Genomic DNA, 12929 nt, shown 5'->3' on the forward strand with positions numbered 1-12929 from the left:
AATATCCAGTAGTAGTACATGTAGTAACAATACAAATAATCCTGCATATCAATATTTCATATTTAGCCAGGGGCGATTTTACCATGGCAGTCCGGCCAGGCCCTTTATAATACTTTTTTATTGTGAATAAGGTAATTCATAAATAGATGTCAATAATTAAAACTTCTCAAACTAGTTTTATTTTTTGACTTGAAATCTATGAATTATAGAGCAGCGAAGTTAAGTGGTCCAATGATAGCAACCTTCCCCTACTTGAAATTTTAGTTTCACTTTACTACTGCGCCGAGTGGTGCCACTCGATACATTGCTGCCGCCCAAATTTCCACAAACTTTCCTGCAAAGTGCAAGCATTCGATGAACTATCTAAATTTTACCGTTACAGGCCAACTCGAAAGTTAACAGACATCAGAATTACTTTGAATCATGTTACTCGATTATCATGCGCCTCGCACGCGTTGTACATTCACACAACGAGTAAGAAATATTACTCGTAAGAATGACATTACACAGACTGAAATTGTCCTGGGTGGCTAGCCGAATGGCACAATCGCTCACGAAACGCTCACGAAACGAAGCGCTAGTAGATATCTATCTCTATCGCGCTTGCGTATTGGCGCGACAGAGCCAGCGGCGTATCGCTTTCGTTTGGCGTCGGAGAAATGCCATTCGGCTACGGGGCCTGATGTGTAGATTGAAATTGGCCTGTTTCGCTCTTCTTAACTACTTATCTATTCTATAAGTATAACTATGACTTCGACGGCCAGTAACTACTGTGTGTTCATATTCATATTCGTTTATTGATAATAATTCCTATTAAATGTCATTTTTAAATTTATTATAATAATACATTATATTTATCTATCGATGTCAGTTAGAAGTAAAATGTAACAGCGCCAAACAACTGCCAGGCCGTTGCCGCCCTGCAAATCAATGGGTGGGCCTAAATATAGTAAATCAGCAATTCCCGTCAACTTTGTACAAAAATTAAGGGAAAAGTTAAATTTGTTTTTATTAATTCCTATTTTGTTACCAAGATTTTGTTGATGAATTGAGATTTTATTAAGTTTTATTTCATCATTAAGGTTCTCTAGTATCTATATTTTCTTAATTATAACAATTATCCTGTATATATCTTACGAAAGTCGAATTATATTACTAAATGTTGGTAACAAAATAGGATCAATTAAAATTTGCTGACGTGGCATTGTACAAAGTTGACGGGAATTGCTGAAATAAACCTTTAATGACAATCATACTGCCCCAAACTCCATTTATACATGTAAAGGTTCTTTTATAGTTCAGCAATTCCCGTCAACTTTGTACAATGCCACGTCAGCAAATTTTAATTGATCCTATTTTGTTACCAACATTTAGTATTATAATTCGACTTTCGTAAGATATATACAGTATAATTGTTATAATTAAGAAAATATAGATACTAGAGAACCTTAATGACGAAATAAAACTTAATAAAATCTCAATTAATCAACAAAATCTTGGTAACAAAATAGGAATTAATAAAAACAAATTTAACTTTTCCCTTAATTTTTGTACAAAGTTGACGGGAATTGCTGAGTTACTATCTTCAGCAGTAATGTGCTACCATGACCGTAGCCTTTGGCCCCAAAATCTCCATGTAAAGTTACTTTCGGCAATAACGCCCCACTAACCCACTATGTCCAATGCCCATAGTCCCTGGGGACCGATTTTTAAATCTCGAACGCATGAATTCGCCGTTAGAAAGTCTGTGGAAAACGACGTAATGCTATTTTTGAAAAAGGACGGCTAGGTATGTTAAATCCAGTGGTAAAGACTACACCGTTTTGATCCTGTTAGTAAAATTTTAATCGCTAGTAGTGGAGTTATTATTGAACGAAATTCACGAAATCGAATAGTCGACATTCAAAAATCGGGTCGGTCCCAAAACCTCTATCTCCGTGTAAATACATTCTTGTAAAGTTACTTTCGACAGTAACGTCCCACCATGTCCAATGTCCGTAGTCCTTGGTCCCAAAACCTCTATCTCCGTGTAAATATTTTCTTGTAAAGTTACTTTCGGCAGTAACGTGCTACCATGTCCGCAGCTCCAGGCCGGGGCGACCTCCGAAGCGCGCGTCGGGCGTGGGCTTGTCTCTGGCCGCCACACAGTTCCCGCCGCACCCATTCAAGAAGCACCGCCTCGAGAACGGCGACTACTCGCCGTACGAGAATGGACACATGAGTGGTATGTATACTCTTTATAATATTGTTTGTAATATTTATGGTAGATATAACATTTCACCTATTTATTAGGTAACGGAGGTCTAAGATTGAGGTCAGAACTCAGAACTTTGTAATAAAACAACGCAACTTAATTGAGACAAGATTATGTACAAAATTTAACAAAATGCAACTTATAGGGACATACTCATTACTTGCAAACTTGACCCTTATGAATAGACTATATTTTTTGGCTATAATATATTATGAAATAATATATTATGAAATTTATGAATGAGTTGTTGTTATGCCGAACAATGAGCATGTTTAATTCACGTCTATCATCGTAATCTTCGCAACATAAATCATAACAAAGGTTACCGTAATACGTGATAACATCAAAATCGGATCCCGTAAGCCACCGAAGGCACCGGATATGAACCCAGCCTCGCGGGGAGGCTCATTTCGTATACAAATTACACAAATACAAAATTATCCCAACAAACGGAGAAAAGGGAATAAAGTGATTAAATAGAGCTCAGCGCAAGACGGCTAGCAATCAATCATTTTTGTCGCTTACGGCATTGTTGATTTAGTTCTGTTGTGTCCCGCTCGCTCCCGCGGGTGAGGATGCTGGTGTCCCTCTCGGCTTGAAGTGTCGTGCCAGACAAGGGAGCAATTACATTCGTGATCTTGCATAAGCGGCACTTGCTTATCGCACGCTGCCGCATTCGACTTTGAGTGTAGTTTGTCCGCTTTTTTCCCCAAATTTGCAATTCGAAACACTCGCACTCGTAAGTGAAAAAGCGTTGTTTTTGCCCGCATTCCGCGTATCTCTGCATGATGGTTTTACCTTTTAACTGTACATATCATGTTTGATGCACGCTGAGTTTTTTTCAACGGACATATTGAATCACAGTTCTCGTTTCCGTTACGATTCCATTACGATATGTAAACTCACTGAATTTTTTGTTCTTTTTGAAAATATCATCGTCGCAATGTTTTACATACATATATGGTTTATTTGTAGTTGGAAAAATCTGATCGCATTTTATATTTATTTTAAGCATCATCTAATATGATAAGCTGCATCGTTAGATTTTGCTACCTTCGTCTATAACCTACATACTTACATATTAGTAACTGCTCTTCAAAAAAACATGTCACCAAATAACAAGATTCCGACCATAAAAAAAAAGTACACGCACCATATACTTTTTTTAAGTACAACGAACACATAATTAAAGTAGGCAAGTAGGTTGTGAATAACAATGTGCTGATATATTTTTAATCCATTAATAACGGTAACGCCGTTGTAATTAAATTCGTGCGCGTATCAAGTTTCCTCATTCCTACTCTACGGGATTCAGAGTTAAGCCAATATTATTTTGACGAGTCGTTGACAGTGGTTTACAGTTGATGAAACAAACACACAGATATCAACCCACACATTTACAAAATTCCTTATACGTACATCACACATCTAAGTTAGGGGTGTCACAGGAGTGAGTTAGGAGGCGGGAGGCCCATTTTCACCCCGTGAAATAATAGGATAGGAAAACATCGGAGGCAGAATATTATAATCCTCGCACGAAGGTAGGAATAGGAATATGAAATGCGTGCAAGGGCCGAGGAGCCACGTGCGATGAAAGGGTTGACGGCGTCTGTCTTCAGAAGGTGGATCAGATCGATTCAAAGCGTATGACAGATTCATTGGTCGAGTTATCTTCTCATTGACTCAATTAGCTATTTTCAAAATGCGTATCTAATGGTGTAAATTGACATAAGGCTGAATAATAGCAAATTATTATCAGTATGCGTAACAATTTATTGACATTAATGAAAGTAGTTATATGTTCATATTTAACTTGTATTTAATTAATTTTAAATAATGTAAACATTTATCGGTTTAGGCAACCCTAATTATTTGCACGCGGAAAATGATGTTTTTGATAATAATTAAAGGTTTCTCTGTCGCCGTGTCGGATGTTAGGTGTAATAGCATTCGCGTGAGAGAACAACGTCGCCTGTGCGTACGAGAGTTCTAGGCACATAGGACGTTTTCCACCCAAGGGTGCAATATACCCGGGGATAATGTAAGGCATTATAACATTACTCGCAGGGGTACAAAGCTTTACATTCTGATTGAATTCTGTGACTGAAATTAAGTAAGGATTTGGCTGTTTATGTTAGGGTGGGGGATGATGGATCAGTCAATTTGCTATTCTTGCCTGTTCACGCCTTCGTTTGTATGATGTTAACGAGTTAAATTGCTTTAGTGCGTTGTTTCTAATTGTTAAAAAGTAATCTAAGTAGGTAGTCGTGTAATAGGGAATTTGTTTTAAGTATGTCATCATCTCATCATTCAACATTGTAAACGAAAACCGAAGTGATTAACATTCAAACATTCTTTATCTCAATTATTAACTGTAGGAACGTTAAAATCACGTTGCAATTACTTATAAAAAAAGTGATCTACAAAGAGCAACAAGGAAAAAAAACAAGAGCTGACACAACTATTCAACCGGAAGCTATTAAACGTTTATCAGATGGTAAAAACCTTATTCAGCGAAACGTAAGTAGAGTATGTGTTATTGTTTTTGTTTCCGCGCAACACGTACAATTAATTGAGTGTGTCAATGTCGTTTGGTATAATACCAAAAAGATCTAAATACGGCCTTGTTCTCCATATAATACAGTTCAGATTCACGAACAAAAGGAGAGTGAGATATGAGAATGCAAGAGTGATCCGCTAACATTGCAAAACGGCCGATAAACACAAGTGTAGTCAGCAATCATAGCAATTTCTTGCTGTTGGCGAGCGCGTTTACAATTTTTAATGATTTAAACATAAGTTGGAATTGCGAGCAATCAAACAAATTGCGCGCCTCATAAGGAAATCGCAATAATCGACGCAGTGGCAACAATAATTAAACGCCGTAGCGATGCGCGTCGCTGTGCGCCGTGTGCGCATGAGCACAGCGAGTCTTTTAGGAACACAGATTGAACATTCAAGCCAATTTTAAGTCGCCTTACATATGATTTCTCGTAGTTATTTAGTATGGGAATGCTATCGTTTGATTCAGTTGTGTCAACTTTCACAACCAGCATTAGTGATTTAGGAATATCTATAAAGTTCTCGCGTTGAACCTGGGTTGTTATGTACGAGTATACCATACCATGCAATGGTGTAAGATGCTACAATTGCGCTGAACAAATCGTGGTATTATATGTACCAATAAAATTTGTCATATGTCTGGTCACCGCACTCTTTGTATGCTTCAATGCGGTGTCTGGGTAGGGTAGTTTGTGTGGAGAAGCCACGCTCCCGCGCAGCCGCTGTGCCGGAACTGCGCGGATTTATGTCCTTATTATACTTATGACTGATGTAGATTGATCGCGGTTCCATTTTGTACTAACTTTTTTCGTTTTCCAATTTGACCGATATTCTTTATAGAATAATATTACTTTAGTCTTATTTTTATAGGTGCGTTTTTGTTATTTTCATGGTTTTAACAAGTCTCGCGCAAAAGTAAATAAATAAGGTTTCGAATAGATGAAGTTACTATAACATAAGTTACCATAAATACAATATCTGAAGATAAACGAAGTAATTAAGTTTGCAACCGTAGTTATTTTGAAGCAGTGATTTAAGCTTTTACGATTTTTACTCATATTATACTTAATATTAGACTTACTGTCCCTGTAAACGGGACTTAATCGCGTATAACTGGTTTTTAAAAACTTTTATCTATAACCGTATTTTGATATTAAAACTATTAAAAGAGCTATGGGTACCTAATCTGGAAGCACCTAAGCGTTAGTATGGTTTATGGCACTAAAAACTAAATAAAACTATTGTATAAAGTATACTTAAGTAGATAGATAGCTATGTAACTTTATTCTTATCCTACATCGCTATTATCATTCATTACCGATTGGAGTAGTTATTTTTACGCTTTTTACGGACTAGTAAGTATTATAAACAGGTACATTATTATCACGTATATATATTAATGGCTACCTATAAATAAAGGTGTAGAGTAATTAAAACAGGTGTGGTTCTAAATGAGTATGATTTAACTCCCTGACCAACAGCGCGTGTCATTGCTTGCAGACGAGAAATCACGCGTAAATAAAACGCATGTTCAACTGTTGACGTTGATAATTTATCATTTATAAGAAATAATTAATTTGATGTTTCCATAAATTAAAAAGAAGAAAAAGTACCTATTCAAAATTTTGGGACTTGTGATAGTAGTATAGTGGTATTTACGACTTTCTTTTGATTAACTTAAACATGACTTACGGGTTCCATAAAATATAACCTTGCTAAAATATATAATAAGACTTCTGAGCGTGATGGACAAAGAAATCGATAGCATAAGTGGTACTTGAGACATTTAGTAATGTGACAGGCAAACAGATTCGCCCCATATGGGTTATACTTTTTTACCTTTTTGGTACGGAACCCCAAAGAGCTCTCATCCTATAATAGACTCATTAGATCTCCCTTACGCTCTTTGAACCTAAGGAAATCAATATTAAACATAAAATTTAAATAAAATGTCACCAATTTAGGCAATTTATATCACGGGATTCACGAGCCTTGGCTTGGCTAATTAGTTTAATTACTTAAGACTAACAGAGCTACTTTTACCTACATCTAATCTATTATTTATAATTATGGACATACGTGTCTCAGTCAATCGTGTTTAATGTTTTTATGACTTCGTTTTTTTAATTGCGAGTTGCACTAGCTATACGTAATTGAATGCAGCAAACCATTTGCAATATCCAATTAGTCAGTTCTTAATACAGTTATCGAAGAATTAATCTTTTGGAATTTTAATTCTATTGTTGATTATGAGAAATGTAAACTACCTATTGAGCTAACAAATGTTAAGATTGCTGCCGTCATTTTGGTGTAGGCTTTTCCTTATGTTAATCTATTAAGTTAAATGTTTGACGTTCCATAAGATTTTGCGTCACTCCTTCACGTACGTTGCTAATAGTAGTTTCGAAAGGTTTGGTAAATGTAAGGGAGGGAAATGGTGGAAAAACGCCGGTGACAGGGATGAGTGGAAATAGAGGGGAGAGTGAGGAGACCTTTGCCCAGCAGTGGGACACTAAAATAAGCTAAATTTATGAAATTAAGGCGAAAAACGCGTACGAACTCCTTTCGATTGTGTTTTAATTTATCGTCACTCCTTTGAACTTGCTCTTTTCCGCACTTGTATCGTAATGTACTTACTATTTCTCAAACATGCAATGAAATATTGTCTTTACGTTCCTTAAAATGGGCTGGGAAGTATCGCTTTTTGGGCGCAACAACTCGAGAGGACTGTAAAGGGATTTCATATTATTTTTAGGCCTAGGCCTGCAAAGTAACTTTTTTTTTATAAAATATTGTCCTTTAGAGCATTTTTTTTTATTTCATTGTATGTTTGAGCACTATACATGCCTCGGCGTGAAAACGGATTCCCGGCTTCGTATCCCTATCCGGTATATACCCACTTGGCCGGAAATCCTCATTTTCCCGGCCTCTGATGTAATGTACTATTTTTTAGATTTCACTAAATGTCACCTTTTGGATATTCTGCAGTATGACGTAGATTGATTAGGCAGTGTTAAACAAATGGGGCAACTGCCGTGACCAGTGCTGCCATCGCAACAATGTATCTATAATTATCGTACGGAACTTTTAATTTATTGTCCTTGTCGTCACAAAGGAGGTTTAGATCCTAATCTAAAGTACTGAAATATTTCTCAGATCACCTCAGCTGCAAAATGACCGTATGTTTAATGAGCCTTTGAGCATAATAAGTAGTTTTTATTCGCATCATTTCGCGACGCCACACAGACGTTAATGGTTATTCGTATAATCGGTATAATTTTGCAACCATCACCTAAATAACCTGTAGCTAATACGTGTGTATAATTTAAAATTATATTTTATTTATTTTACATTAGGGTCTAATAATAACATTTCCATACCTTATCGGTTACCAGTATAATCTACTACAAGTAACACAATATGTCTACTAACTACAAGTGAGCTTCAAATAAATAACTATTATTTTAAATTTAAAAGTGAAAAATATCTGCCTTGGGTGAGACTTGAACTCACGGCATCTAGATCAATACTCCAGCGCTTGCCAACTGAGCCACCAAGACTTTAACCAAGCCAGCGAAATTTTCCACTACTTACGTCAATGGTACCCGTTGCGACATCTACCGTAAGAGTCTGAAACTTCTTAAACGGCAAACGTTCCAAGTCAAATTGGAAATTCACCGTTCCGTGAGTTCAAGTCTCACCCAAGGCAGACATTTTCCATTTTAGAATAAATTTAATTCTAAGCCTAGGGCACCGATTGCAGACGTTTCTGCTAATCAGAAATTAAAAATCTATTACTTTATTCGTGTAATTTTAAACAGTTGAATTAAATAAATATTTCCTAGAATTTATACATTCAAATAATTGGTACACGTATCATTGAGAAAAATAAAATGTTACTGTTGCATAAGTTTCCTTTTAATATTATATTCTGTTAGAGTAAAAACACCAGGATACCACTATTAAATATACAGTTTATTAAACGGAATCTCAAAATACAAGTTCAATGACAAGCTATCTTCAAGTGACGCTCTGAGTCCGTCTGCCGCCCAGTTGACAGCGATGCCTAGGGATGGGGACCAGCGACTAGTGATGTCCTTACATTCGCCCATTCTGACCTTGACCTTTCGTCCCGAAGGTCTCTGCTATCCATGCTGCTACTTGATGACTGCCGCAGTCAACGCAGCCGAAGCAGGCCGCGCCTCCAACTGGTGGCGGTAGACTTCATCTGTTCATTTGTTCTTTTCTTTTCTGCAAAGTGAACAAGAACTTTGTATACTCCAGCTATACACTCAGGCCCTGGTCCTTTGAAGTGATTAACTCGAGAACCGTTGGAAACGGCCGGTGTAGTTTAAGACTAACTTACACCAAGATATGTAATTGGCCTCATTTTATAGTCGAATCATAGTAATGACATAACTAAACTCAAGATTGCATGACCAGACTAGCCTAGTACAAGTAAGTCAGGTCATTATTTAACAAATCCACAGCCAGTAAGGCTTTAAAACTATTAAGGTGCGATGGTACGAAAAGTACATGTTTTACCGCCATGATCGATACTATATATTAGTCAAATTAATTATGTAAAATAGATGACATCTAGCGGCGGGCAGGTAATTACTGGTGTACAAAACACCATCTAATATTTGCTTGTAAATAACTTCACCCATCAATACATTTCATTTATTTTCAGGCAAGTATTATGCCATTTATGCCTTAAGTTAAGACTTACGTGAGCGGTGCATTCCAAACTAACCAACCGCTCAATATAATAATGATGATTGGCGTCGTTTAAATAGCAAATACATGGAACAAACTCACAGTTGGCTTCGTCACTGTAGGCTGTGAAGCTCCCCACATGCGCAAGAAGGCGTACAACTCGTGAGAGGTTAACATGACACACCCTATGCGTGATCATAGCCACCTTCCAACACAGCACAAGCTCTTGTTAAGAAGCTCTGTAACATACATGGGAAATACTAAGTTCCTTAATGTAACGAGAACGTGATAATTTTTCCTTGGAACTAAGCCAGTAGGTGATAGAATCAGTACAACACAACTGTCGTTCAAGTAACATGATAAGGTTACGAGAAATTAATTTACAATTGGCATAGTAGGTGCTCTCAATTACAGATCCGGCTTACATCTTCATACGAAAGCCACGGTGATACGGCTTCTTTCGTGGCTGTCAGCGCAACGACCGCAGAAGTTGGCCCTTCATGACAAGGTTGTCGCGCAGCCTGTAGCATGCATTCGTTCAGCTAGGCATTCCGAACAGTTGCTCTCTCCGCTCTATTGGAAACCGTAATTTCACCAGCGACCTCTGGAAAGTATGCATGTAAGTGACCCTTTCAAGGTAACCTTGAGATCATTACTCTTTAAGGTCATAAAACATGCTTTTGACAAACAAGGTCTCAAGCTAACCTCTAAGGATATACCTCTTAAGGACTATATAACACATGATGGCATCTCTGAAGACCTTCATCACAAATAACAGAAGCAGAACAATCCTCTTAAGGATAGACTATATAGCACATGATGGCGTCTGTAAGACCTACATCACAAATAACAGAAGCAGACCAATCCTCTTAAGGATAGTCTATATAACACATGATGGCGTCTGTAAGACCTACATCACAGATAACAGAACAGAACTAGCCTCGTAAGGGTAGTCTATATAACATATGATGGCGTCTGTGAAGACCTACATCACAATAACAGAAACAGAACAATCCTCTTAAGGAAAGTCTATGTAACACATGATGGCGTCTCTAAAGACCTACATCACAAATAACAGAAACAGAACAATCCTCTTAAGGAAAGCCTATATAACACATGATGGCGTCTCTGAAGACCTTCATCACAAATAACAGAAACAGAACAATCCTCTTAAGGAAAGTCTATGTAACACATGATGGCGTCTCTGAAGACCTTCATCACAAATAACAAAAACAGACCAATCCTCTTAAGGATAGTCTATATAACACATGATGGCGTCTGTAAAGACCTACATCACAAATAACAGAAACAGACCAATCCTCTTAAGGATAGTCTATATAACACATGATGGCGTCTCTAAAGACCTACATCACAAATAACAGAAACAGACCAATCCTCTTAAGGATAGTCTATATAACACATGATGGCGTCTGTAAAGACCTACATCACAAATAACAAAAACAGACCAATCCTCTTAAGGATAGTCTATATAACACATGATGGCGTCTGTAAAGACCTACATCACAAATAACAGAAACAGACCAATCCTCTTAAGGATAGTCTATATAACACATGATGGCGTCTCTAAAGACCTACATCACAAATAACAGAAACAGACCAATCCTCTTAAGGATAGTCTATATAACACATGATGGCGTCTGTAAAGACCTACATCACAAATAACAAAAACAGACCAATCCTCTTAAGGATAGTCTATATAACACATGATGGCGTCTGTAAAGACCTACATCACAAATAACAAAAACAGACCAATCCTCTTAAGGATAGTCTATATAACACATGATGGCGTCTGTAAAGACCTACACCACAAATAACAAAAACAGACCAATCCTCTTAAGGATAGTCTATATAACACATGATGGCGTCTGTAAAGACCTACATCACAAATAACAGAAACAGACCAATCCTCTTAAGGATAGTCTATATAACACATGATGGCGTCTCTAAAGACCTACATCACAAATAACAGAAACAGACCAATCCTCTTAAGGATAGTCTATATAACACATGATGGCGTCTGTAAAGACCTACATCACAAATAACAAAAACAGACCAATCCTCTTAAGGATAGTCTATATAACACATGATGGCGTCTGTAAAGACCTACATCACAAATAACAAAAACAGACCAATCCTCTTAAGGATAGTCTATATAACACATGATGGCGTCTGTAAAGACCTACACCACAAATAACAAAAACAGACCAATCCTCTTAAGGATAGTCTATATAACACATGATGGCGTCTGTAAAGACCTACATCACAAATAACAAAAACAGACCAATCCTCTTAAGGATAGTCTATATAACACATGATGGCCCGTCTCCGAAGACCTGCACCACAATAATAGGTCTTATGCACATGGTCCGCCTCCTTAGGCCTGCATTGCATAAACAGAACTACTTAAGAAACAATAATCAAAGTGCTAAATGTATAGCAGACATTAAAGTAATCATTATAATTATGACTCACACTTTAAGTGACGGAAATCACTTCATTTGTGGATATCACATTAATTACACTACCATGGATACCACAAGATTCAGGTACAATGTGCTTATCAGGAAACCCTGTGAACAGAATATATTATTAACATCATGTAAAGGCAACACAACTCTGTTCTTAATCCGGCGTGTATATATGCAATGGAAACTCAGTTCTTAATCTGAAAGTAATAAGACAAGCACAACTCGGTTCTTAATCTGAGACTAATAAGACAAAACACAACTCGGTTCTTAATCCGGCGTGCATATATGTAATGACAACTCAGTTCTTAATCTGAGACTAATAAGACAAAACACAACTCGGTTCTCAATCCGGCGTGCATATATGTAATGACAACTCAGTTCTTAATCTGAGACTAATAAGACAAAACACAACTCGGTTCTCAATCCGGTGTGCATATATGTAATGACAACTCAGTTCTTAATCTGAGACCAATAAGACAAAACACAACTCGGTTCTTAATCCGGCGTGCATATATGTAATGACAACTCAGTTCTTAATCTGAGACTAATAAGACAAAATACAACTCGGTTCTCAATCCGGCGTGCATATATGTAATGACAACTCAGTTCTTAATCTGAGACCAATAAGACAAAACACAACTCGGTTCTTAATCCGGCGTGCATATATGTAATGACAACTCAGTTCTTAATCTGAGACTAATAAGACAAAACACAACTCGGTTCTTAATCCGGCGTGCATATATGTAATGACAACTCAGTTCTTAATCTGAGACTAATAAGACAAAACACAACTCGGTTCTCAATCCGGCGTGCATATATGTAATGACAACTCAGTTCTTAATCTGAGACTAATAAGACAAAACACAACTCGGTTCTCAATCCGGCGTGCATATATGTAATGACAA

General features: G+C 37.1%; 1 protein-coding gene and 1 long non-coding RNA gene across 5 annotated transcripts in view; one reads left to right on the top strand and one right to left on the bottom strand.

Annotated features, from left to right (window-relative positions):
* The window catches only part of LOC125232659, a 93661-nt gene that overhangs the window by 74103 nt on the left and 6629 nt on the right, over positions 1-12929 (bottom strand). The window lies entirely within an intron of this gene.
* LOC125232634 (dachshund homolog 1) overlaps positions 1-12929 on the top strand; it is a 189451-nt gene that overhangs the window by 74057 nt on the left and 102465 nt on the right. For 2 of the 4 annotated variants that reach the window (XM_048138383.1, XM_048138405.1), the window contains one exon: positions 2085-2224. In XM_048138383.1, the coding sequence (XP_047994340.1) occupies positions 2085-2224 (140 nt within the window). The remainder of the gene's footprint in view (positions 1-2084; positions 2225-12929) is intronic. The other 2 variants (XM_048138390.1, XM_048138399.1) reach the window with 1 other exon arrangement.

Source organism: Leguminivora glycinivorella, chromosome 1 (assembly GCF_023078275.1).
Source record: "Leguminivora glycinivorella isolate SPB_JAAS2020 chromosome 1, LegGlyc_1.1, whole genome shotgun sequence".
NCBI lineage: Eukaryota > Metazoa > Arthropoda > Insecta > Lepidoptera > Tortricidae > Leguminivora > Leguminivora glycinivorella.